General features: G+C 41.3%; 1 protein-coding gene across 3 annotated transcripts in view; it reads left to right on the forward strand.

Annotated features, from left to right (window-relative positions):
• The window catches only part of DIS3L2 (DIS3 like 3'-5' exoribonuclease 2), a 180,386-nt gene that overhangs the window by 13,871 nt on the left and 139,293 nt on the right, over window positions 1-27,222 (forward strand). For 2 of the 3 annotated variants that reach the window (XM_030279947.4, XM_072933683.1), the window contains exons 3-6: window positions 4,430-4,588; window positions 4,883-5,025; window positions 10,207-10,260; window positions 14,400-14,501. In XM_030279947.4, coding sequence (XP_030135807.4) covers window positions 4,430-4,588; window positions 4,883-5,025; window positions 10,207-10,260; window positions 14,400-14,501 — 458 coding nt within the window. Of the gene's footprint in view, window positions 1-3,760; window positions 3,877-4,429; window positions 4,589-4,882; window positions 5,026-10,206; window positions 10,261-14,399; window positions 14,502-27,222 lie in introns of those variants that run through there. The other variant, XM_030279949.4, reaches the window with a different exon arrangement.

A 27,222-nucleotide genomic window follows, 5' to 3' on the forward strand; every position in this document is an offset into this window, starting at 1 on the left:
AATCCTCCTAGCAATAGCAGAGTCAGTGTAGGTGTTGGTGTCCAATCATGGACTGATAAAAGTAAATAGCATATGCAAGTATTTTGTATTGGGAAAGTTTGTAACAATATTGTTCTGTCCAATGTTTTCAACATTATTTTTTTTTTTTTTTAAAGTAAAAGGAACAATAACATGTTGAGATAGTGTCTGGGTGGGTCAGACACTGCAGAGGTGCTACCAGCACCATTGTGATGCTTTCACAGTCCTGCCTACCCCAGGGAGCTGCCTAACCAGTGTAGGTATCTACATAAATAATATAGATGGTAAGAAAGCTGGAAGTTTGGAGGTGTGGTGGAAGTGTAGATGCCCTTTGGTAGGAAAGGGAGAAACTGTACCAAGATCTCCTTATCTTAAAATTCATTTGGATCTCTCAAGTAAAACTGTCTCTTGCTGGGTCATGGATGGCAGTTGTCATGGATGTGCTGATGAATATTCAGCAGTACTTTCCTTCTCTGCTGGTAGTAATCAAAGAGATTGTCAGGTGTGAGAGGGCAGTTGGAATGTTTTATTTTTAGGAAATAAAATTGAGGATATCGTTTCTTTCTTATGTAAAGCAATATGCAAATTTTAATATGAAATTAAAGACTTTCTGGCCTTGCTAACTTAATGTTTACTTGAGCATTTTAGTTGATTTAGTTGACCATCTAGTTGATCAACTGACTAATAGATGTAAATTTAATTAAATGCAGTACTTTTCAAAAGCTAAACTCTAGAGAGATTTTGTATAAATTATGTCCAAATAAGCTGATTTAAAACATCTATCCTCCTCTCTTACTGTAAGCCAGATCAATTATTCTGGGAAGCTGCCTGCATGCTTTCCCCCCCCGCCCCAAATAAGAAAAGATTAATAGGTGCTTAGGTTTAAAGACCAAAAGGTGCCATTGTGTGATGTCATTGTTGTGATGGAGATGAAGTGAGGTGGTTTGGATTTCAGATGGAGCTCCAGTGCTGTTCTTCCAGCAGAGCTCAACTGGCCCCTGAATCCTTTCAGCTTTTTTCCTGGTGTCCGTGATGAGAATAAAAGTGAGTGACTGACTCTGAATTGTCCTGGAGACCCAGGAATGCACCCACTTTTCTTTCACATCTCTCTTGCTGTGGAGGTGGGAGTTGTCTGTTCTGCTTCCCACAGGTGCTTCTCTTTGGCTCATTTGAAGGGTTTCCCTGCTTTGGGGGTGGCACTGCTGGTCCTGTTTAGGTGTTCCTCTGTTGCCATTGTAGGGAGTCTCCATGCCTGGTGCAGGTGTTGGGATTTTTTCAACCCAAATCTCCCTGCAGAGGACTTCAAGTATGGAACAGTCAACCACCTTTCCTCAAATTATTAGTCCTTTGTCATTTCCCATTGAAAATGGCAGAATATCTGGAAATCCCAGGCAAGTGTTGGCTACACAGGGAGCATCTATACATCATCTCTCCAGCCGGATAAACGCCTAAATGTGTTGCATTTGCTGCATGTAGTGAATATTTAAATGTTTTGCACTAGAATTGCTGTGCTCAGGCCTGAGTGGCTCTGCACAGCAGATGTTTAGTGCTCTGTGGTTGCTTCAAGTCTCCTGTTAGGATGGATCAGCCAACCTCAGCTCTGCACTTCAGTCTTCCTTCCACTGAAGTGATTTAAAATGTTTTCTTGTATTCATTTGCTTAATAATTTATTATTTGGTTATTTTAATGCCTAGAATGTGTTACTACTTTGTGTGATGTCCTGCCATGAGAGATTTTGTTCTATCTTACAAATCACTCAACTGTGACACCAAGAAAAAAGTAAGACTTACACATGTGGTAATGGAATAGGTTTAACCATGTTTGTGATAGGTTTTTCAGGAGGAATAGTCTCAATATATCTTGTGCTGTAGAGTAGTCAAGTTACAGTTTGCCTTGTGGAATGGTGTCTGTTTATGCATCAGAATATTGATGCTGGGCAGTGGGGGCAGCAGGAAAGCCCATCTTGAGAGGTATTTTTAACTTCCAGTTTTAGGGGACAGGTGCATGGCAGAAACAAATACTGACTCTGCTTGAAACAGGTGGTGACTTGTAGCTAGGTCTCTTTGTTTTAAGAGAAGAAATACAAGAGATTACAGTCATGCAGAATTTTTTGTGTTCCAGTTGAATGCAAATTGTGACAGTTGCCTGTGGCTTTGTAACAAAGCTTTGTTTAGCCATAAATGTCATGGCCAAGGGGGTCAAATACTATCCGAAGTGGCTGTGTGCAAACTGCCGTGCAGGCCAGCTACGTTGAAGCAGAGTTTGTTGTTTTGAGTGAATTTTGTTTTTGAGTTCGAGCAAATGAAAAATCCCACCACAGAGCAAGCCCGAGGTTAAAGTGCTGAAAATGTGCAGATGCCTCTCTTCATGTCTACCTTTTATCATACAAAGATACTTCTCCACCCTTTGCTGTTGCTGTACATTATTTTTGGCTGTAGGGGCCCCAAATTTTTTGAACCATTGGACAAGCCAAGTGCTGGACAACTCTTCTCTGCAGTGCCTAATTCTGGCTCTTAGCTTGCTGCACAATTAATGAGATATTTTTTTGCGTTCCCGCTCTGCATTTTTGTTTTATGCTCTCTTTTTTTTTTTTTCCCAGCTCCTTCTTAATTATATGTTAAGATTTAGCCTCCTTTTTATCCTGGGCTCTTTAATTCATAGTAGTATTTTCTGTGACTTGCTGTCATAGAAACAAGGGCTTTAGAGGACCTTACGAGCTCATGTAATCCATTTCACTACCTCAAGGAAAAAACTACTCTTCTTAGACCAGCTCTGGCAGACATCTGTCTCACCTATTTTTAAGAACCTCCAACGAAGCAGATTGCATGACCTCTCTGCATGAGCAGCCTAAAATCCTGCCTGTTGCAGTTTAAGTCAGATTCCTTCACCAAAATGTCTCTGAAAACATATCCAGGAGCAAGTTGTGTTGCCAATTCTCTAGTCTGTACTTTTACTTTTGGTGTCTGTTTTTAAACTTAACTTGACCCTTAGGACATTTGTAAATCAGTTCATTAGGCAGTTGTGAATCAGTTAATTTTAGTTCCATGTCATTATGTGAGCCATACAGGTTGCATTGCCTCAATCACCTGGTTTGAAACCTAAATTTGCCTCTGTGCTAAATTTGCCATGTTACAGCTGCAACCTCCTCAAACAAGTCTCCGCCCTGGAAGTACCCTCAGAGTGTGAAAAGCTTGATTGTGTAGAAAAAGGCCCAGCTATGCTGTGTTATTGGGACTGAAAACAGAGGCCTCCTCTTTGTTTCAGCTTCCCCTTCGGACTGCTGTGGTGTGTAATCTCTTCCCGGACTTGTCTGAGCTGGCATCTTCAGTTGTCCCTCTGCCTGTTGGTGTCTTCCCTCCTGAATTAGGAGGGTCCCTCCCTCCTGCTGATTTCCCTGTTGTTATATCTATAAAAATTGCTTTTTCTCTGTGATTGGGCAAAGTAGCAGTTTTCTCTCATTGCACCATATTTTTAAAAGATCTCTGCTTAAGTACAGCCTTTAAAACATTTTTTTTCTCGCTGCTGTGAAGCAATCTTCTATTTCATTTGAGAAGGATACCATAGGTAAAAAATCTGCCTTGTAACTTGGATAGCACCGTAGCAAATAAGTTGGCGTTGCACGTTTTCTGACTTGCAGGTACAAGCTTGGACCCAGGGAGCGTAGCCAGGAGGGGCTGGAAGGCAAAGCTGTGATGACATGTTCAGTATCCAGGTGGAGGGCCAAGAGGGCAGCTGCGCGGCGCTGGGTTGCATTCCAATGTGCTGATCCGTGGAACAGCGTTGGCATACGCTTTGGAAGCTGCTGCTTGCTCTCCTGGCTGTAGGGAAGGGGCTGAGGTGATGGCAGGGAAGTAAGGGGTGAGTCTCTGCAGAATATTTTCATATAATTGTGGCCTATTCTGAGCAGGCTGGACATTTGGAGCTTTGGCACTTCTTTCTGGTGTCCTTGTGTACCGTGCTGCCTCTGGTAGCTCCAAAGTTAATAACTCCAGTGTGGGTTGCTAATTTTTTTCTGCCTCCTTGATTTCTGACCTGCTGAATTAAGTTGTAGGGAGGTTATATTTTCTCACTACTTGGGGGCTTAATGGGGTGGAGACTTTGGAAACAGTTTAACAATTTCACATTTTATACGCTCTAATGAATTTCCCAGGATTTTGGAAAGGTTGTATCCAACTTTAGCATCGTAATTTCCAGCGTTTTATTTATGCTACAATAAGTTAGTATTATGAGACCCAAAGAGCCAACAGATTACAAATGAACTAATGAAGGCTTGTTTCTCTTGGATAAAGGCTGTGACTCATGGTTGTAACTTGTACGGAGAACTAGAGACCGTGAGCTTCACCAGGACCGCAAGCTGGCACTGGGGTTCCTCTTCCCTTCCTTGTTATTTCAAACCTGTATTTGATTTCAGGTGCAGAAAAAAGAGGGTTTGCAAGGACCAGAAACAACTCTGAATCTGCAAGAACTCCCCAGAACTTCGATAGGAAGAGGCAACTCTCTGAATCGCAGACAGAAACAATGAACAATTCAGACAGCAGAATAAATCCCAGACAACTGGGAACTCCCAGAGGTATTAAAGCAGTGTGTGTACACACTTCAGGAATAAGCTGCCTTGAAGCCCTGTGCTTTAAAAGATGGGCTGGGATGAATGCTGTTGACTTTAAAATAAGCTGTAAAAGATTGTTGATTATTTGTAAAATATGATTATTCCAGGCTTTTCAGTGTTCTGAAGTTGGGTGCCAGTATTTCTAGGCAAACTGTTCTCAGAAGTTCAACTTTGAATATAAAACTTCTGTACAGATTCTGTTAAGATACACACACATGTTTGGTGGGCAAGGTAACGCTTACAAATTTTTGTTTGCAGGAGGATCCTATGCTACTGTCCCAACATCAGGTGACAGAAAGAATCTAAATAAACCCACTCGAGGGAGGAAGAAGAGTATATTTGAAGCCTACGTGTCAAAGGAAGATGTTTCAGCAGGACTGAAAAGGGGAGAGCTAATTCAGGTGCCTGAAATGTACAGTGTCCATGCTCTTGTGATTAAGTGTGAAAATCACAGGCAATTGTTGGAAATAAGGAGCAGTTGATGACAGGGAATTGATGTAGCACTTGTAGATGCCAGAGGAAGATATTTTTCCTTTTTCAGGATGTTCTACAAGTGGGATGGAATCTTCTACGTTCCTCTGAAGTACTTTTTTGTTTGATGATTGCATGTTCTGTAAAATTCCTGATCCACACTAGTGATAAATTGCAGATTTCTGGTTAATAGTCTGCTGGCCGTGATGGTCATTACTAGGGAGACACTTCCTTTTACAAATGATGCTCAAAACAACAGCAGTTGCTAGCAGCCTCTGTCTGTGTCAGTGTAAGCAAAAAAAAATGCCCTTAGCAAGATACCTCTTGCTGAAATTTCTCACAACAATGTTTGTGCTACTTTTTGGAGCAGCAAAACTGCAGCCATCATTAGGCAGCAAGTATTTTTTAAGAATGTGGGGGTGGACCTGCTCTCCTGGCTGCTGGGTAGAGGAGATTTACATGAAGTCTGCCAGGGCTGAGATGGAGAAGTGAGCGTCCTTGCATCATGTTCATAGTAGTCCTCATCATGGTGTAATGTTCTTCAAGACACACCTGGCATCCCAGTGAGATCAGACTGGCTGGAGAAAAAAGGCAGGTGGAAGTCAACAAAGGAGTGACATCCACACTGAGGCTTTGTTTACCCAAACACACACAGGTCCATTGCCATTTAATCAGTGTTGTCGTACTGGTGAGGTTGTGATACTTTCATCAATACACTGGAGTCTCAAATTACATCACCTCAATTTTTGTCTTATTATAATGGCATAATCTCTGGAGGTGTGATGAGAATTTTACATAAAAGACTGCCTGCTTCCATCCGGAAGACCAATCTCACGCACTCTTAGCTTTGAGAGAAATCATATCCTTGCTGATGATCAGCATGGTCCACTGGGCTACGTGGACCTTAGGCCAGTGCATTTTTAAAGACCATCAGAGACGTCTTCAATGGGAAGCAAATGGTGAAGAAGGAAATGGGAGCCTTTAGCTGTGACTTCCCTCATGGCTGCACTGGCATATAGCATCAACTAAAGCTTCTGCCTTACCTTCAGGGGTGTTTTTGGCACCATTTTTGGTAACACAGCCTGACAGTGTTAAGTGCAGTGTGCGTAGACTGCCTATGAGGTCAAGTGCAGCTGCAGATGAGACACATCAGGCTATGATTACTACCTGAGAATTCCATCGAAATGCTGAGTCTCCAGGGACCTGTGATTGCATGATCCCTGGCAAAAAAATCCCTAATTCTTGTAAATGTGTAGTGTCTACTCCAGGTCATGTGCTGTGTAACTGGAAGAATCATATGTGCTTTCTTAGGCTCTGTCTGTTTTCCTTTCATCCACTTCCACATCTCAGAGAAACAATTGAAACTGTAGAAGCTGGATTTAATAATTCAGAGCTGAGTGTTAGATCATGGGCATCCCAGCTCAGTATTTCTCATCTTCAGTTCATTCATCCTTATGATTTCATCAAGACCATTCATCACTGCAGCCTCAACCAGGATAGGTAAGATCCTGAGGGCATCTTTAATGAATGGATGAATATTCAGTAGTTTTTGCTACAATGGCAAGAGACAGAATGAACATATCCCTGTTGTATTAACCCCCACAAGCAGGGCATTGTTCTGGCACGGTAACCTGCAAAAAGGCTCCATACGAGCATATGGAAGGAGAGGACAAACCTATTGGTCTGAATCTGATGGTCCTGAGGCAACTGGAGTGCTCCCAGGCAGCAGCATGACTCTCTGAACATGGGCTGTCTCCTGGAGCATCCTGGAAACACTGGATCTGCTTATATTTGGATGAGAATTTGAGAGCTCTGTTAGGGAGAAAAGAGCCTGCCATAACACTGAGATTCTTGGACCTTGGCAATGCAGCTGTGCAACAAAGTGTTCCTGAAAGCCCAACCCACAGAAACTCCTGGGAGACCTGGAGGTTGCTCAGATGACACACAAGTGCCGTAATTAGGCAGCCCTAGATCAGGAGGAGTGAAAGGTTATCTTTATGGGTGCTGACGTTTTCCGTAACATTGATCTTAATGGCTTCTAGTGCTGTATCTGACATAAGTCATGCTTTGATAAGTAGCAGGAGAAGTGTGACCTGAAGATTCCTGGATTCGCTTAGTCACACGACGTGTCCGGAAACGCCTTTCTGCAGGAAAAGGGATCTGAGCTCAGGCACTTAGAATGCACAGAATTCCCACTTCCCTGCCCTTAAAACTGCAGGGAGCAAGCCCCAGGCGTATCGGGTTGGTTGGAATCACACCGGATAGCCTGAAGGCAAACAAGACTGAATAACTCCTGCGTCCTTCTGTGAGCACAGGATGATGGTTACACACAACAGATGAAATCAGGCTGTGTATTAAGGAGCATTGACCCAAAGGACTCTAATCATCCTCTGAAGCATCAGCCTCATGTCTGCTCCACGCCTCCAGTGTCTCCCAGACCCTCCCTGCAGGGCTGCTGGGGTCAGGTGGAGCGAATAGAGATGCAGAGCCTGCTTTGCTGTTAAAAGGGTGTTTTTCCTTGGAAAGCTGTTCTTTTGTGGATGTGAAAGCTGGGGTTTCCCTGATTTTCATGGATTGTTTTTTTGAAGGAAGCCTTGGTAGCAATCAGATACTTGTGAACTCTGACCTCATTTTGGTGTTTTGTACATACAAATGAATCTAGGCGTATGTGTTACAATAGTTTTTATAAACTGCCTGGTTTGGGATGCTTGAAAGTTAGTCTGAGTACTGCCTGCCCTGTGTTTAGCAAAGCAGCTTGAGAAATTGTGACCCTTTTGTGTCTCACTGGGAAAGTTCAGTAAGGTTAGAAACTTTATTGGCAAGAGCCTGTGAAACTGCCTTGAATCATCAGAAAATGTTTTAGAAACCTTCCTGCAGACCTTGTTCTTCCCTTTCATAACAAAAGCCCCAATGGCAGAAAAACACTGATAAATATAGCAGCTATTATTTGCAAGCTATTGTAAAATAATACAACATTAGTGTGACATCATGAGACTCTGCAGCCAGATCCTCACCCCCTAATACACATATGAGAACAGTTGTTCATTGCAGATGGGGAGAGTGACTGGTTCCAGATATGATATCACAGCGTGAAATGTACAGCATTGTAAATAGGATTTTCATGGGCACAGATAATAGGGCCCATCTGCTTTCTAAGATTAATTTTGTGAATTTCTTGCTTAAAGGAAGAGCTGAAGTTTTTTAATGTTACTTGACGTAAGAATTCTAATGCTGATCATAATTAGGTAGTGCATATAAAATGCAGATAAACAGGCTGCACAATAAATGTGGTAACACCATGCTCCTCTGTGTGTTTGCTGGAGCTGGGCATCCATGGTCAAGTTGCTGCTCTGGTGCCTTCTGGGCCATGGACACAAACCCTGATTTTTCATGTGCATTATTGGCATTTACACCTGACTGATTGACAGCTGTCCCACACTATTCAAGGGGACTGTGCAGAGGAAAACAGGATATATCCCCTCATCTGCTTAGTGCTGATAGGTAGATCCACATATAGGAATTGTCTCATTGACAAACAGAGCAACAATCCCTTTCCATTTTTTCCTTTCTGTCTGTTACAACTTCCTGATGACTGATTATGGGAAATAAGTGGAGGACAACCATTGAGAGTTTTCCACCAGTGGGTACCAGTGCTAATAGAAACTGATGACAGCAAGTCAGTTCTCACTTTGCTTAAGGACAAAATTACCCCAGGGTTTCTCTCAGTGGGTCATCTTTGTTTCCATGCTGTTGTCCTGGGTTATGCCTGCAATGGGGGCTAGTGTCCTTGTTAGTACAAGTTATGTGAGACATAAAATTAGGTAGTGAAGCAAAGTACTCAAATAGTATCTAAAGAGTATGGAATACATGCTGCTGGTAATCTGGTATTCTGTATTAGCTGGTAAACTTTAGCAAATAAGTGCAATTGAAAATCTTCGTAAATCTGTGAATTCTTCAAGGCAGCTAAACTTTCACATGTAATCAGCTGGACTTTCTTATTGTCTGAGTGTTTCCCAGAATACATAAAAAATTATTTGCCGCAGTAAAGTTTTAGAGAAGCAATTCCTGTGAGAGGCTCCTATGATTGCTTAACACAGAAGTGCAAACAGATGGAATCTGTTCATATAATAAATTGGCTAACATTACTTCAAATACACAAGTGGAGAAATTTCTAAAGTTTCTTCCCAGAGCAGAAGCCTGTTGGAAGGCAGATACCTAACTTGTATTCCCATAAGATTCAAATGCTGTCAGTTTGAACTGCAGTCACCTGAATCCCAATTTCCAGGATACTTTTGGGATGCAAATGTGTAGCCTGTAAGGCTTTGGTTTGCTCTGCCTTTCTCTTGGATGGACATGAGTGCAAGCAGCAAAACTGGTTGGTTTACTTTGGAGGGTTGATATGAATTTGTTGCAGGTGACTTGGCCTTTAAGTTGGCAGATAACAAAACAGAAATAGATAGACCGTGGAATTTTCAAATGTATTTAAGATAGTTTGCCTTTAAGTATGTTTAAACAGAATTTAATCCTGTAGACTTTAAATGTTTATTTTTGGAAAATCCTTTAAATTCTTTTTTGGAAATGTACTTTATTATCACAGTTACTGCTGCTGTCTGTTTGCAGGAACAGCCTAAGCAGCCAGAGCCCCATAAGAATGATACCTGCTGCCATGCAAGCTCAGCTTTTCTTTTCCTCTTTCCTTGCATCCTCCAAAATAAGCAAACCCAACATTCTCCTTTTCCAAAACAGAGCAAGCCAAATTGTTTCTCTTATCCAATTGTTAACAAAGCTGGTGGATGCTCAGCAGAAAATGTGTGAAAGGAGCAGGAGAGCTTGGATCCTCAGTTCACCCAGTAGCAGCAACAACTAATGATTCAACATCTCTTTGATGACAGACTGCAGTAGATCAGCTTAAGCCTATCATGAAACCGCCTTTTGGCTTGAAATTGCTTGGATGCTAAGTTGTCAAGACTTGAAATGTATAATGGAAATTTAGATGTATCTCTCATGTTTCACTGTAGATATATTACCCACAGCTCTCTAATTTAACTGGTGTTAAATAAAATTAATAAGATTCAGGCATAATCTTTCTCCTTCTTTCCTTTTTTTTTAAGGGACCCTTGAGAATAAATCCTAAGAAGTACCATGAAGCCTTCATTCCATCTCCAGTAAGTGTAATTTTATAATGCTTTAAAGTTCATAAGTAAAGGTACATTAAGATAGGAGTTATGCTGTGCATAGAAGGTCACTCAGAGGTGAATGAGTTGGAATAAATGAACACAATCTGGATTTTCTTTTATATCAAATATTCCCAACTAAATCCTGCTTTCTCATACCTCAAAAAAACACTTTGCTTGTGCTGGAGTTGGAGGTACTGCAGGGTCCCACAGAGGCCAGCTGAAGTCAGGTTTGAGGACCACCAGATAGCGTAATCAGAAACCCCTGGTTTATGGCTGCAGAGATTTTATAGATTTTCCACTGATTTAAGTTAATCTTCCCTAAACAAATATGCTCTCCATTTTCGATCTGCTGCATGAGCTAATTTGAAAAGTCATTCCAGAAATAATATGCGTGATTCCTTTTCATGTGCCCGCTCTGGCACAGGCTGTATCTTGGTTGGCTTGGGATGTGCTTCTGCCACATGGGACTGCCTTGCACCTCTTCTCTCTTCCATCCTTATTTTGACAGGAAAGAAGGACTCCTGCAATTTCAGGGCCATCCAGTCAGGAAGGTGACCTCACAGCTGGCACAGCCAAAGCATTTTATCTGGAACTGACTTGGTCAAAGTGTTGCTGTTAATGAGAGTTTTATATTGAAATGTTTTGCTGGTGTGGGGATGAGAAGGCAGAGCCTGCCCTGAGACAGTGAAACACTGATTGTGTTGTTCTCCCAGCTACTGACAGCGCTATTGTTTTGGGGCTTGGGAAAGCCTTGAAATTCATGGTGTTTTTCAGTTTATGTTGTTGATTTGGAGCAATATTTTGGAGCTTTATTAGAGAAGGTTGTCATTAAAGGGATGGGAAAAGGTTGGAGGTGCAGAGAATACACTAGCATTAACTAGAGGAAGAAGTACAGAGCAGCTCGCAGGTACATCAGGAGGGAAGTGTGTAAGTGAAAGGAACTTTGATCCTTCCTTTGCCAGGTATCCTTGTAGGTGTGGTAAGTGTAAGCTATTAAATATATTCTCTGAATTTACAAAATGCAAGGTTAAAAGAGGAGTTCAGCTACTCTCATGAGTTATTTGGATGTGAGGCTTTACTCCTAATCACCCCTCTGGTGTCCAGCTGTTGCCTTGTGCCTGTTCTGTGTGCAGGAATGCACACATTAAGGAGGGCTAGCAGAGGTGGTTATCTCAACTATCTTTCTACTTTTCTGCCCCTTATGGAGATGTATACCAGAGCCAGTAGAATCAACACCTGGATGAAGATGACTCTGGTTTGTGTTGGCACAGTCCTTTAAGACAGATGCTTTGGGAAGCTTATCCTCTGTATAACATTATTTGCCATAATGGAGGGGTTGCAGCCTTGGTGTTCTGCAGCACTTCCCATCATTGCCATATGCTGCAAGAGGTGCAGCTGTGAAAAATCACCCTTTCTTTTCTGCTGTTGACAAGGGCACTATGCCCCTTTCACTTCAGCTATGACTTGGCCATGGCTTCATGGAGTTCAATGCAACAGCTGTTCACCTTCTGACACCAGAAATCCCTGCGTGTTTCTTGCTGCACATGTGCTCTCTCTGCTCGTCTCGTTGCATGAAGAGTTGAGGGGAAGGCCCAGGGTTTTTTTTCTTGAAGCTACCCAGAGAGCACACCCCAAGAATTTAAATCTCTGCTTTGCATCTCGTTTGTTCCCTGCGCAGGGTGGTGTGGTTTGAGGTGTCAGCATGAAGGATGGTGCTGCTGAGCCTGAGTGACAGGGACTGGAGCTGTGCTGTGCTTGTGGGAGCCACTTCCAGAGCAGATGGAAGTACGGCAGATCTCTTGTCAGAGCAGGATAGGGAGCACTGCTGGTGATATTTGCAAAGAAAGCCCTGTGCTCCCTGGAAGGGGCAGTGGGAGTCTTGAGGCCATTGTGACTGTTAGAGTAGATGCGCCCCAGGGACAGCTGAAACTTTGCAAGTGATTGTGTTCTGTTGTCATTCAGTGCCATTTTAATTGCATTAGTAACCTGAAGTGTCAGCTGTGCAGAGGAAAAAGTGGGATGCACAAATTTTCTTGGAAGTATGTAAGTTCACCCAACAGTTGTGAGCCTGGAGCTCTAGATATAGAGATGTTTCTTTTTGGAGGGAAAACCAAAACTGATGGCAGTTTTCTGATGACAGCTTTGTTGCAGATGTTGAAGTTAATTGCTGTAAAATAGGTGTCCATACACATATGTAGATTTGTATATATATACATATATACATACACCCCCCCCCCCCTATTGTTTGGAAAGAATGTGTGGGTACAATTATATACAAGTCTTGCAGAGTGTGGAGATGAAACTTTAACCAGATGGTGTGGTACATCAGGCACCTTTACAGGGAGTGGAAGAAAATGTCTTGTATTTTCATGGACACAGGAGAAAAGGAAGAAAATGTGTAGAGCAAATGATTTTGAGTGCCAGCCTGTGTCGTGCAGCACAGAGCAGCTACAGGTACAGACCAAAAAAAAAAAAAACCAACCCTAACCCAAACCAGGAATTTGCTTTAGAAAGTGACTTTGAACATTTCATTTTTATGTATATGATGGATTTAGGCAATGATAGAGTTGGAGCTGAAGGGAAAGGGTGGGGAGAAATAAGGAATAAGACCATGTGTAAAAAATCTGGCTTTTTGAAGAGAATGGTTTCCAATTTGAATTATGTTGGTCCAAGAGGCTTTGCAATTTTTCTGCATCTTGTCATGGGAGGCAGCTTTCACACAGCTGTTGAGCTGCTGCTGCTTTTCTTTCTAAGAGTAATTTGGTCTCTTGGAGGACGGCCTTAGTTTCACATCATGGCAGGGTTCTTCCTTTTATTGTTTTGGTATCTAAGCAGAGTAAGATATTTATGTGATATTTGGGCTTCATGTTTTCAGGTTTTTAAAGAAGTTTTTCTTGGACACTGAGCATGCTGGTAGTTCTGATTGGATTTATTCACGCATCTGAGACTCAGAGTGTCTGAGAAACAGCTGAAGTTGTGATTAAGACTTTAAGTCTTGTGAGGCTATTTTTTTTCTTTGAAAGACAATGAAATACTAATCTGAAGAAACTCAACCTCCTTTTTTGTACCTCAAAATTATGCAAAGATAACTCTCTTCAGAAAAACTGTTTAAATTGGTCATATTGATACTAAATGCTCACATTGTTTGACATGTTCATTGTACTGTAAACAGACACATGGAATTTTTTGTATACTGAATTATGGGAAGGCAGAAATGAAAGCAGCAAAAGCATGGTCAATAATTATCAAAAGGAAAAAAAAAGACAAAACTGGCAGTCCTTTAAAAACTAAAATCTTTGTGTTGGCATCTTCAGGAAACTTTGTTCACCCCATGAAGAAAATCTCCCAAACTAAATCGAGAGTAAGCGAATTCCAAGCATGTCTGGGGTGGATAATCATGGTGTATGCAATTAGTAGAGGCTCTTGTGCAAGGACGCTAACCCAGAATATTCAGAGAAGGTGTCCTGACATGTCTGTTACAGTAAAAGATCTCCTGGCTTGCAGTTGGCATTGGTGGTTGTCATTATTTGGGATACCTTCTAACATTAATTGTGGCAAATGCAGAATATATGGTGTTAACTCATTTGAAAAAGAAGAGATTGCATCCCTAACCACAATCCAGACCACCTTCACAGAGTGCCTTGCTGATCCAGGAGCTGCATGCCCCTTCTTTCCCAGCTCACCAGGAGGGCAGCAGGAACTCTGCATGGAGCACTTTGCAGAGACTGCCTTGTAAAGAATTCTGAGCACTTGTCTGTTCTGAACACTGGCTTTGAATGTTTGAGGTGAGAAATTAATGTGTCAAGAGCTGTGACAGCAGAAAACTCTCTACCTGTTCCCAAGAGTAACTGTAGAGGAACTGAGACAACACATCTTGAGGGCTTGTCTTGTCTTGTGTAAATAGTGTGGAACTACTGTACTGTCACATCCATACAAAGGTGCTCATTTGCTAAGAGATCCTGTATGTTAAAGGGCATATGGTGAATCTGTTTTGTTCCTGTGCACAACTGCAGGATGTTTGCCTCATCAGGGTGTGTGTCTTTCTTAATGGCAATGTTTTAAACCTCATAATAAGCATGATTTAATATGTTTTGGTCTGGCACTTACTTTTCTTCCTCTTTGTCTAGGACGGGAGTCGTGATATTTTTATTGATGGAGTGGTTGCTCGCAACAGAGCCCTGAACGGTGACATCGTGGTGGTGAAACTGCTTCCCAGAGATCAGTGGAAGGTAAGTTCAGTATATTTTTGCTGTGATTTGAGAGAGTTTATTCTCATTTTCATTACTAAACTTGTAGGGCCTGAGACAGAGAACAGAGAATTTCCTACAAATCACATTAGGTAAATTGAGTTTATGCTGCTGTTGATTAAAAGACTTTATCCACTACAGTGTTTGGAAGAAGCGATAGCAGAGGCGTTGACACCTCATTCTTTGCATGGAATGCCCTTCATTATCACTCTATGGGAAAGTCAGTTGTCAGAGGTGACTTTTGGTATCTGGCATTTGGCTGTCTTCATGCTGTGGTGTTTTGGATAGCACTGTGTAGGTGTTGCAATTGCTCATGTATTTGACAAGTGTTGTTCACAAAGCTTTAGTTATGATTAACTCTCTCTAATTTTTGGGTCTTCAGTCCATGAAAAGCTTATCTTGTCACAGCTCCAGATTTTGTGGTAATTTCCTTCTTAACATGAATGAAGCATGTGTGAAATGACTGGAGCAATACAAATGTGGGACTGCTTTCATTTTTATGTCTGAAGATTTCAGTAAGATCACTGTCTGGGTTTTTTTTTTTTTTTTCCCCACTGATAAAACTTCATTCCCTAATTAAACTTTGTCCTTTCAAATATCTGGATAATTTTATCTTGTTTTCAGATTTATCTTTTAACACTACTATACAAGGGCAGCTTTTCTGCCTTTTGTCCAGTTGCTGGGAGATAATAGCTACAGTTAGCAATTTTAACATGGGTTTTCACATGTAAGCACGACAGAATCACCACAAATTGTTTTCCAGACATGGTTTGTGAGCTCTCATAGGTCTTTTGGACAAAAGTAAGGATGTTTCCAGCAGAATGGGGACTCGTCTGAACTGCTTTGGCCTGGTGCTTTTACTCAGTCTAGCTACCTTCTCTACCTTTGTTTGAAGCTGTATGATTTTAAACTTGCAAATGCAAGACTTCTTGCCAAGTCTGGTCGTTTGCTGAACCTTCTACCTATTTTGTTAACAATTTAATAACAATTGAAATGATGGTTTGAGACATTAGAGCTTGTCTCTTCCTTTTAATATGTATAAAATGAGTGAATGACCTGAGTATTTATTGACACACGTAAGTACAAAACTAAACCTAATACAAAAGGCAATCATAAGTGGGATCTAAGGTATTACAGGTATATCCATATACAAATAAAAGAAAGAGGTCTGCTGCTATCTTGGTGATCTCTGAGCTTTGAGGGTCAAGGCAAAATTTCTTCGATAGCTATTCAAGACTTCAAGTCAGAGTTCACTAAAACTATGTTGATAACTATGTGTTTTGGGCACCAAATCCATATGGGCAAGTTATCTTTTGTATTAAACCATTTCATATAGATGGAAAAATTGAATAGTTTGGATGCTTGGATCCTTTGCAAGGACCTGCCAGCACAAGGGCTTCTTCATAGGCTTGATAGAGATTGCCTGAGCTGGAAGCTTTGTCTGCAGTTTTCCATTTATATCTCTTTCTAAACAAAGATAATGCCTGTCCCTCTTTCTTCTATTTTCATACTTTCATATGTTCAACAGTAATGATCTTTTATGAATACAAGAGTAAGGATTCAGAATCTTGTTCATCCCTGTTCTGGCAAAATGCATGAATAAATAGAACTGTTAGAGAAGTGGTATCTGACTGCAAGGAAGCTATTCAAAAGCCTTGAGTGTTTTGTAATATGATTATGATTCTTCTGTGGTGAATTTACCCTTGCCAAATGAAGTAGCTGGAACATGCCAGTCATGTTTTTCAGCCACACAGGTGCTGCCCTGTGTAGTCTCAGTTTTTGTTTCTTGCCATCAACAACTCAATCAGCGATGACATCTTTTCCCCTGCTCCCCAAATCTCTTGCTATGTACTCATGTTTGTGTTAGTTCTTTGGGAAAGGCACTGAAAGATACTGCCTTCTGCCAAGTAATTCATACTGATTAATGATAAACTGTCACAACCTATTTTAGGTTTTTCCATTTGTTTAGTCTCATGCTGCTGCAAAGCTGCCACTTAGGTGTATTGAGGGTTTTCTCCTTCCCGTTGGGCCTTTTGAACAAGCTGAAGAGCTTCAGTTATTTCTCTGAAAAATGTAAATCAGATATATGGTATAACTGGTGCTCTCTGAGGAGGCTTTACAGGCTCTGTGCATATTGGTTTGTTAGGATTGAGATGTGTGTGCTGATTGTTTTTATGTTTCTCTATTCCCAACACATTACCCTGTGCTTCACTGAGAACTGAGCTGGGTTTTTGCTGTTGTACCAGTTTCTTGCACAAGATAAGGCTGTTGTTTCAGCAATGTGTTCAGGCTCTACCTTCTGGGTTTCTGCACCCTGGATAGCCTCTGGATGCTCTGAGGGAAGATCTTCCTGTTGCTAGTGCAGGTGGTTCCATGGACCTTCTGTTGTCACAGTGTTTTGTTGTGTTCCAGTAAAGGCAGGACTTAGCTGGCACCTCGGCAATTTATCTGTGTAAATGAGAGGAAAAGGGAGAATCTGGGACTGGTAACAAGCTAGGGATTTTGGACAGAGAAACCTGTATGTTTGCTTGAATTGCTGAGAAAATTAGGAGCTGCCCTGTCCCTGGTTGGTCATTGCAGGTGAAGTGCCTGTAAGGGAAGAGACACCAGCTGGAGACCAGTTTCTTCAGGGTCATACTGTGTCCCACTGAGCTGTAATGGTGATACACACAGGTATAAATGGCACAGTGAAATTTAAGGGGATGGTGAAATACTCTGGATGTGTGGTTATACTTTATGTAATACCTTCTTGAGAGAGACAACAATATTTTTTCTCTCCAGCCTTCTACTTGGCTCAGTGGTGGGAAATTTATCAGGCTTGAATTTCTCAACATTGTGTCCTTCCCAGCATGTGCATCAATTGCTTGGATGAGCTACTGTGGTCCTCCCTGTGCTTTTTATGTCTGGTCTTAAAGCTCTGTTTATTCACATGGCTGCTGGGAGAGCTTCGCACTGTTCAGTGGTGATTGGTTTATCAGTTCGTATTCTCTGCTTACTATTAGTTCTGATCAAGAGCCAGCAATTTCAGTGTGGCACCACAGACTTGAAGCACTGACTTTTTGTCCCTGAAATTTGTTATCTTGCTCTCCTGAAGGAGATGACCATCAGCTTCCTGCCAGGCTTGAGCGGTCTGTGTTGCAGTGACCGCATTTGGAGGCTTCGTTTCAGAAGTTCCTCTTCTGTCCTCTTGTGTTGCGTCTTGGGAATATTGAGGTGCTATGGTAACTCTCAAATATTTAGCTTTTGCAAAGTAAGGTATTTGACTTAGGCTGTTTTTCCAGGTACTTAACCTACTCTTAGTGAATGAAGTCAGAGTATCATTGCAGTTTGCAAGACTGTGTCCCGACTTCAAGCTGTAGGGTTTCCCTGAGTCTGTGCCTTTATCTTCTGGAAGAACATCACAATAAAAGATAGCCAGTGACAGGATTTACCTCAGTCCTTGGTAATTACTCTGATAAAGAAGAAAATGGTGCTTTATTTCTTGGTTGATTTTTACTGCTTTTACTTCCACCCTGGGTTCTTAGTATATTTTACATCAATTTCAGAAGTTTCAATTATAGTGTGGTATAATTACTGAAGTCAAAGAAAATGTTGATATTATGATTACAGCAATATTTTGTAGGTTCATCAAGAAAGGAAGCAGTGTGTCAGTATAGAGGATAAACCTAACCTGTTTTTCCTTACAGCCTCTTTTTGCTCTTTTGCCGCCTGCTTAATTGCCAGACAGAATTTGTTTAATTTCAGGTATCTGTTTTGGTTTTTCTTGCAAGATGTAATTTCTTTTGTGGAAGGAAATAGCATAATAAGTCATTTGATACCACTTGGGGCCTGGATTCCTGGCCCAATCCCTGGTGCTTTTAGAGTAGTAGTTTATAACGTGGAATGTTTTTCATGACAGCCGCCTCATGTATTGCACGCTACAGCTGAAATTTTAGTCTTAGTCTGAAAATAGTACCTAGACAAGGACTTGGTGCTGCCCAAAACTTACAAAAATGACGTTTCAGGTCCAACTCCCTATTGCTTGCAACAATATGCCAGTGAGGTCTCCAGTTTTGCATAAATATACTGTATATGTAGATGAAATAATTCCTGCAGTTTCTCAGAAATTAGTGCAAATCAGTGCCTCTGTTGTCGTTGTTTTGTGAATAATTTCCTTATCAGCTTACAGTACTTCTTTGCACAATTTCCAGTTCTTTTGATCTTGACAGAAGGTCTCTAAGGCCAAGGATATAGAGCTGTTCATTATGTCCAGTGTGTGTTGCTGGATAATAGGATAATGGGTCCAACATTTTAGTCACAAAGTGTCCAACAGTGATAGAAATAGTAATGCTTCATAGCTCATGAAAGCACATGTTCTGTTCAACACTGAGCTGTCGGATGCAATACAGTGCAGCAGGAGATCTTCAAGCTGCCTCTTCTGAGCTATACATCACAGATAAATATTTAAACACTTTCTGTACAGAAGACATAAAGTACAATTCACTTTTCCCAGCTGTAACTGCTATTGGCATAATTACAAACAAATGTGAGGAAGGAACAATTTGATTTAAGCAGTCATCACAAATATCACCACATAGAGTTTGAACTGAGCTACGTATCCTGGCAAGTCACTGCCTCCCACTGTTGGTGAAAACCTATGAAGCATTAGTTGTCCAGAGGGGATGCTAGCTTTGGATTTGCCCTGCTGAATAATAATTCATTTCAACCAAATTCTTCTGAGACTCAGTTTCTTCTCAAAATCTGCAGCTAATGTAAGGATAACAGTAACTCAGGAGGAGATGAGGTTCTTGGAGGGTTATCACAGCAACACTGTTTGAGTCTAACAATCAAGAATGTTGTTTGGAAACATTACATTCATAATAATGAAAAAGAAGTTCTGGAGAAGTCATTATTGAAATAGTAAGTGTTCTGGCACACTAAAAACATTCAAGTGTAATTCATGATATTCAGGAGTAAAGTGGGAAGCCTAAGAAGCCAGCTAGGAAGATGTCCAGAAAAGCAGAGCTCTAGCAAATCTGAAAGGTTGATGTATGCTGTAAGGGAGGAAGGGCAGTTGTTTTGGTTTTTTAATTTGTTTTGCTGTTGGCTTTACACTGAGGGCTGTAAGTTGATGGTCACACGCAAGTGTGTGCATATCCCTCCCCATCTTGGCAAATCCCCAAACCACAAATTGGTGGAATCTGGAAAAGCTTCATTACATGCTAACTTTTTAATTGTGCCATTCTTTGGATGGCCACAGCAGTGTTGTTCCACACTGCTGGGCCTTTGCTGTGAGCTGGCATGGCTCTTCCCAGGCTTTGCTGAGCTGCAAACTGACTGGGTATGGAGTAGCAATGCAGTAGGTTGGCAGCAGAAAAGCTGAGAGAATAGGAAGTGCTGCTCACCCAGACACATATGGCATTGCATTTGCTTTCTCACAGATGTCGTTATCACATTTTGTTAATCAAATATCACTTGAAGTGAATCAACTGACATCGTAACACAGTTTTAATAGCAAGCACTGGCATGCTCTTTATGGTGTATAATGATATAATTACTGTAATGATCTGGATTCTGTGAGATTGCCATGACCCAGAGCTGCATTCAGCCCTTGCTCCCCCTGCATGGGAAACACCAGCCTTTTGGATGTTGCAAGCAACCTTGCCTTCCTGAGAAGGGCCTTTCCTGCCTCTGTCTATGATGGTAAAGCCAAAACCAGGATTCTGAATAATAAAATTACAAGAAAGGTACAGTATAGAGTTTTTGAACAGTCTAATATTCTTTTTATTCTTCCTCCTTCTGTGCTGAGTAAGAGTGATATTAAAAGGCAAATTGTTTGGTTAGGTAGGAAGACAAACTTCTTTTTACTGACTGTCTGCATCCTGTCCTACCATTGCAGACAGAGTCACATTGCAGCTGTGGTTTGGCTGCACAGGCACAGAATAAGATAAAAACGTTACTCTTAGGTGAACAATTAAACATTAAATAATCATTCATGACATGTGGTCAGTTGTTACATCCCCAGTGTAATAATAGCAGATGAGGGTGAGTTTAGGCTGTGTGAGATACTGCTAAATTTAAGTGAGTGTTGCTCAAAGAGCTTCATTTTGAATTGAGGGAAATGCTCTTGGGGCATCTGATCTTACTTTAGAAGAGGAGTCAAGCCAGCATGTAATACCTGGTGTCTGCTCCTGCTCAGTACTTTTTTCTTGGTCACATAAATATACTCTAGTACAGGAAATTGTTTCCTTTAACAACTAACTTTTCTTCAAGTGATTGTTTTAAACTTTGTTCTTCCAAGTCTTCTGTAAATATGCACACATCACAGTAGATTATTCTTAATCCAATCTCTTATATAACCACTATCATTTTGGACTTTTCTTAGTTCTTGGTTCCTGTGGAATTAGTATTTCTTAGAACTGTTTGTTTTTTGCCAGTTTGGAGACTTATTTGGTGATATCACATGAGTATTTGGAGCCTGCACCTTATAAGAGTCAGGATACCTGTTGTGATGGGATTGGCTTTTTGGCTTTTAGAAGGTCATGCACATTAAATTCACATAACTTTTTATAAATGCTTTATTGAGAGACTGTCCAGATTTTCTGTAGTCTAGGTTTCTTTCTGATCTGCATAATTAGGAATAAATTTAAGTCAACTGTACTGATACTAAATGTTTCATCTGGCCTAAACTTGGTACAGTGAATGTCATAATCTGGTTTTTTAAGGAGACCATATTCCTAATTTAGCTTGATAGCTGGTGAAATGAAGAGCTGCTATGACAGTAAAAACCTGATGATCTTTAAGTCCTGAGGTAATGTGGTTTTGGACTGTATCCCTAAGTTCTGAAGAACAGGAAAACTGCTACATATCTATTTGCATGTTTGCTCTTGTTATTGGCTGTCAGAGAAACAGCAATTGGCTGCAGTATTTACATGTGGTCAAAGCTACTGAGGTTGGTTCATTAATTCTTTTCCCTTGTTTCCTTAACTCATGTTTATTTTTCTTAAGGCCATAAATCAGAGGGACAAGGAATCTAAAAAAGAGGTGATTTATGTAAATGAAGAATTGCAGCAGCTGGAGGAGTGACAGGAATTTTTCTACAACAGGTTCTCTGGGATAGGATGTGGGACCTCATTTTTAACCATGTGGTTCTTGGAGATAAGAAGGATATTTGTCATCAGGGATGGGATACATTAGATTTGTTGTTGGCAATTTGTACCATCTAAGATAAAGGTATCTGCAGTCTAATAGGTAGGTTTTGAGTCATCATGCTGCTCCTTCAGAGAGTTAGAACAGTTTTGACTTCTCACAGCCACTGTTCCTGCGTCTTCCTCCAGTTAAGGCAAAGTGCAGCTAGGTTGAGGAGATCTTCTGGCCTCCTGCTTTCTCCTGGCCTGGCTTTGTGATGGCACTTGCTTTGAGGGGCACCCCTTCTCCTCAAATTTCTGAAGCTTATGTCCTCACTGCAGTGCACAAGAACTGGGAATGAATCTGGTCTTGGTGCACTATCGTGCAGTGCAAGGTGGTCAGTGACTGACGTGCATCAATAGCAGTTTTCTTAACACTGGTAACACAGGAAGTCTTTCTTGCTTGCTATTTGGTATTATCCTTCAATATACAAATCAATACCCTGGAATCTGTAGCTGTGACAGTCTCTGTTTCTGCAGCATCTTGAAGAATTGCAACTGATACTTTGAATTAACTTTCTTATTTACAAAGTGCCACTCAAAACACTGAAAGAGAAAATTCCTCCTGATTATCTTTTCCCACAATTTCCCCACAGCTTCAGTAGCTGTGGACATGACATCATTCCTCAGCATGTGCTTGCTTATAAGACATCTGGTGTGGGTTTTTGAAAATCCCAGATTCTACCTACACTTTCCAGTTTTTACCCCAGCCTTAACTACCTGGAGGCTTAAAAAGTGTTGGTAACAATCTAAGAAAATACTGCAAGGCAGAGCTGATCTACCAACTTTGCTGAAAAAAGCAGTTTCCTTACTTTCTCACTATTTTTATTTCTTTCTCATTGTTGGTTTATTTTTGTTTTCTGTGTTCTATCGTATCAGGCAATATCTCCTTCATGAAAGTAGGTCTGTGTTGCTTATGAGCCTTTTAGGTTTCCAGCAAGCTATTGATTCATCCATCTTCAGCTGTGTCACCTCCTGGGGTTGAAGCATTTCTTTGTTTTTAGCTTTGTCTAAATTGTTTTGAAACAGAGTGCAGTGCCAAAACACATACTTTTAATTGAGCAGCTTTGGAAGTGTGAAAATGAAGTCTTGGCATGATCTAATTAGTGCTTGTGTATTTTGGTCGCAAAAAGTGACTGGTGAAGAATTCCCCAGACACATTCTCTGTTCTGTCTGAAAATAATCCTGCATAAAGTTGTATATCCTGCTTAGTTCTTGTTGGTGCTTGGAAGTCCTGACTGTTATGCTTTCACTAATTAGCTGCCAGGACATCGTTTTCTTCTCAGTCTCCTTGCTTTTGGCTTGTTTGTTGGAATGAGCATTGGCTACTTTTGCTGGCAAGCTCTATAGAAACTGGCATCTCTCTTGTAATCTCTTTCAATCCCTCATGGTGTAATGTTTGCCAGGTTGGTGCTGTCTGGGGAAAGTCCAAAGGACTTGTGTGAAGTGGAAGGAATATTTCAGCAGCTTCTCTTCCTTCCTGACCTAATGACTGTTCAGGGCGTGGGGAGTGCTGGTAAAAGTATCAAGGACAAGTAGCTAGGTCACTGACCTCTGTGCCCTCCTTGATTTTTTTTTTTTTGCAGTAGACTAAGTTTCTGCCAGGTTTTATCACCCCTTTTGATGTCAGATTGGCTAGGTTGGTTTTTTTCTTCCGTGAAGGTGAGGTTTGCAGCTGTAGCCCCTTGCAGTAATTACAACTGCTGTGATGGTCTGGCTTAGGTTTGGATTTGTAGCTGTTCTCCCTTTGGTGTGAGTCTGAGAGCTTCTCTCCTGACAAGCATCCTCTCTAAAGGGTCTATGAACAACAGATCTGGGCATAGCCCAGCTGTGTCTGACAATCCTGTGGGACCAAGGTCACTGAAGGGGTATCAGGGACAGACAAAGGTGATACAGAGACTCTATTATCAGAAGGTATGAAAAAGCACTTTTTTAATAGAAATCTACAGTTCTTATAGAAACAATGGTGGACTTCAGACCTGATTGGCCTTTAGGAATCTTCTCTCACCTGTTGGTCAAGAAGGGACAACTCCTTGTAAACAGCTTTGACAAAGATTGCCTGCCAGCTCTAGAGTGAGATAATTGTTTTACTTTTTTCTCTGAGTTTTCTAACAGCTTCTCACAGCTTCCCAGGAAAATCCCGGGAGAACTATCTCTCACTATTCAGAGGATATGTGATTACCACAGACCAATATCCTGCACAGCTTGACTGCCTTGGGAAGAGCTCTCTGGCCATTTGAAGAGTCTCTTCCTTGCCCTGACCTTTAGGCTCGTGCTCTAGGCAGAGCAGTCTGGCAGCTGCAAAGCTTTGCAATGCCTTTCCCTTCAGCCTTTGTCTCGCAGCTGGCCCTTAAATGTACAACTGGCTTGCTGGTGTTAGAGAGGCAGCTTCCATGTGCTATCTCCATATTAGAGCAGCATCCAGAGGGAATGTCCCCGCGCTCCTTTCTAGTGACTGTGCCCGGCTGTGTCACCTGGCTGGGAGCAGAGTTGCTGCCTCCTGGACTGCAGAGCTGCTCAGCATCACCACTGAAGGAGGATAAATGGCTCGTCTGGCTCTAGTTTATTTATCCAGCTGAGCAGGGAGCTGGTGCCATGAGAGAGTGCTGTGTTGGCAAGACATCTGGTGCCTGAGCTGCTCTTCAAGTCTGTGTTGTACCATATAGACGTACCCAAGGTTAATGGATGGCCATTAGTTTAATCTGGTTTAATTTCATAGCTGTGCTTCATGCATAGTCTGAGCAGTATTTTGAGAGGATGGCATTACTTTATCTACTCTTCCTGGTTTCCCTCCCCTTCCCATATTCCTGATGCTTTCTGTAAAATGCTTTATTCCTTTTCTTCTCTGCACAGTTGTTGAGGTGTGGATATAATATGTTTATCAGCTGAGATTCGTGTCTTGGAAACTTAATTTACCTTTTTATCTAATGCTTTATCACTAATGGTAACGTGGTAATGTTTCCTGGCAGGATATGCATTGTTAAAATCCGTTTGTAGGAACTCAAAAAATAGCATAGGAGCGGGTGGCTCCCCTTCTGTAAGGTTCAGAATTTTTGAAGCAGAAAGGAAAATGCTCTTCATGGTACCTGACATCACTCCTACTATCCTACTTTCCCATGGGGTGACTCCTATCAGTGCTGAGATATAACGGAGTCCAAAGACTAGGTGTGGTGGCAGCCGTGGCTGTCAAGTAAAGGAAAAGCTGGGAGGGGAAGGTTGGCCTTGTCAGGGCAGTGTCTCCAGCTACACAGGAATTTCCTATGAGCTGATTGAGACCTTGGGCAGATTTTTTGCTAACAAAAAACCACTGCCACATGTCAGAACTGATTTTTTATTTTTCCCGCCATTGTCTTTTTGCCACTGAAGGAGTCAGCATTATCCAGTGGTCAGTTATCCAGCTGTCTGGCCCTGGAACAGCAAAGCCAATCAAGCAATTTACAACACTGTTTTTTTGGGGATGAGTGGCGCATCACTGCAGCAGCCAACTTCAGTGGCATGGGAGTAGTCCTGGGGCCTGAGGCTTGTCTTTGAGCAATTAGTTGCTATGATCACAAATAAATGGATAGACTGTGCTTCACAGCTCCAGTTCCCAAGCACTGATTTCTATTAAGTGCTTTGTGAAAGAAAGGAGAAAATAATAAAAAAATAATCTGCAGTTAAATTAATCTCCTCTAACAATGTCTAATGCGTTCTGAGGACCCGTGCTTGAGGGAAGGGCGTTGTACAAAATGACAGACAGAAATATGTACATAACTCTGTGCAGGGCTTTGAGGTATTAAGAAATAGAGCTTCCAACACTGGCACATCAGCCTCTGATTAAACACTGTGGTTTCACCAGCTTAGGATTGATTACTTTAGAAAGCACTAAGTATTTGTCAAATACTCTTCCTTCGGATACTTGACATCCGGATCCTTTTGTCTTCATCGACTTGCCTCAACACCTCTGCTTCTCAGCAGGCTGGGTGTGCTCCCTCCTACCCCTCCTCCTGGCCCCAGTGCCATGCCCTGCACTGCGCCTCAGTCTTACATTCTTGCATAAAAGTAGCTGATGCACAGGTGGGTCCATGTCGCTTGGGTGAGGTGAGGGGTCAGGAGGAGAGAAGATACTTGTCTCTAATGAGCAGTTCTGTGACCTTGAGTTTGTCAAAGAAAAAAACTCTTCCCCTTTGCAGATGTGAGGAGGTTCCTATGGTTCCTATGTCCTGGCTAGCAAGATGCCCCAGGAAATGCTTTTTGTTTAAACTCTGTTGGCCATTTCTAGTGTAAAATGTTTTTCCAGCTGAATCCATAGCTGGATGTACTGTACATTATAGGGTTATGTTACTATAAAACAAATGATGAAAAATATCAACATTATATTTAAAATTTGCCACAGGTGTTTCTTTTGCCACCTCTTAACATTTTTCAGGTCTGTTTTTCAGGATTAGTCAGAACAGGAATAAGTATCTTCCTGCCTGTGTTGCGTCTCCTCAGCTCTGAAATGCAAAGTAATGTGTTAGCAAAATCTCTCTGCTCTTCCCCAAGGTATGCCAGGGGAAATTGCTTTATTTCTTTCAGGAATTCGTAACCTTTTCTTCACAATAAAAGTACGCCCTCCCAAGCATTGTTTTTGATCCATGGTTGTGAAAAAAGTGCTACCCCAAAATTGTCAGATTTTTCCAGCCCAGTTGCTCTGACATTCTCACTGTGCAGAAATAAATACAAAGTAAATGAGTGAGTGGTTCATTATCAATATCATTGATAATTGAAAATGAATATAGACAGAGATTATTTTTTAAAATTTTTGCTGAATAATGTTTAAATCATGCCTTAGTGCATTACATATTACAGGATATTTATGCTTGTGTTAACAATATAGTTGAAGCTGAGGTGAGTCAACCTTGCTGTGTTACAAGATTAGAGAGGTAAGTGCAGGTCTACAGTAAAGCTTGTTTGGGGCAGAAAAATAAGCTCAAACATTTGTTTTGAAGTCAGTGTTTTATGGACAAAGTTTGGCAAGTCTACTCTGTGATTTTTTTCAAATTAAAGTAAAATACTGTGTTGTACCTGTGGAAGGACTTACCTGAAGACTTTTCTCTTACTTATGAGACTGCATCTGGTGACTGCAGGGTGGAATTTTACCACATGTGCTTCCACTTGGCTATGAGGGGAGGAAAAGAAAAGGAAATACTCACAGTCTTTAGGATGTGTTTAAACTTCTGGGAGTTGCTTTGGAAAAGTTAATGTTCATTAGAGGTGGATACCTTTAGGATCTGGTAAATCATACAAATTCATGTGACAGGGTTGATATGATAGATGAGCATGTTAGGCCAGTGATGGGGAAATGTCATCCTGAGTGGTTTGTTGGCATATTAGATGGGAATGAGCCACTCCCTGTGGAGGTCAAGAGTACACTGGTATTTGTGTGGCAATTTTTGACTGTTTCAAGAAAACAATAGCGGTTTAAATTCCTAAACAATGCATAATTACATGAACTGAAGCTTGCAAGTTTTTGAACTCATATGCTGTACTAACTTACACTACTAAAAATTCACAGT

Source organism: Taeniopygia guttata, chromosome 9 (genome assembly GCF_048771995.1).
Source record: "Taeniopygia guttata chromosome 9, bTaeGut7.mat, whole genome shotgun sequence".
Classification (NCBI taxonomy): Eukaryota; Metazoa; Chordata; class Aves; order Passeriformes; family Estrildidae; genus Taeniopygia; species Taeniopygia guttata.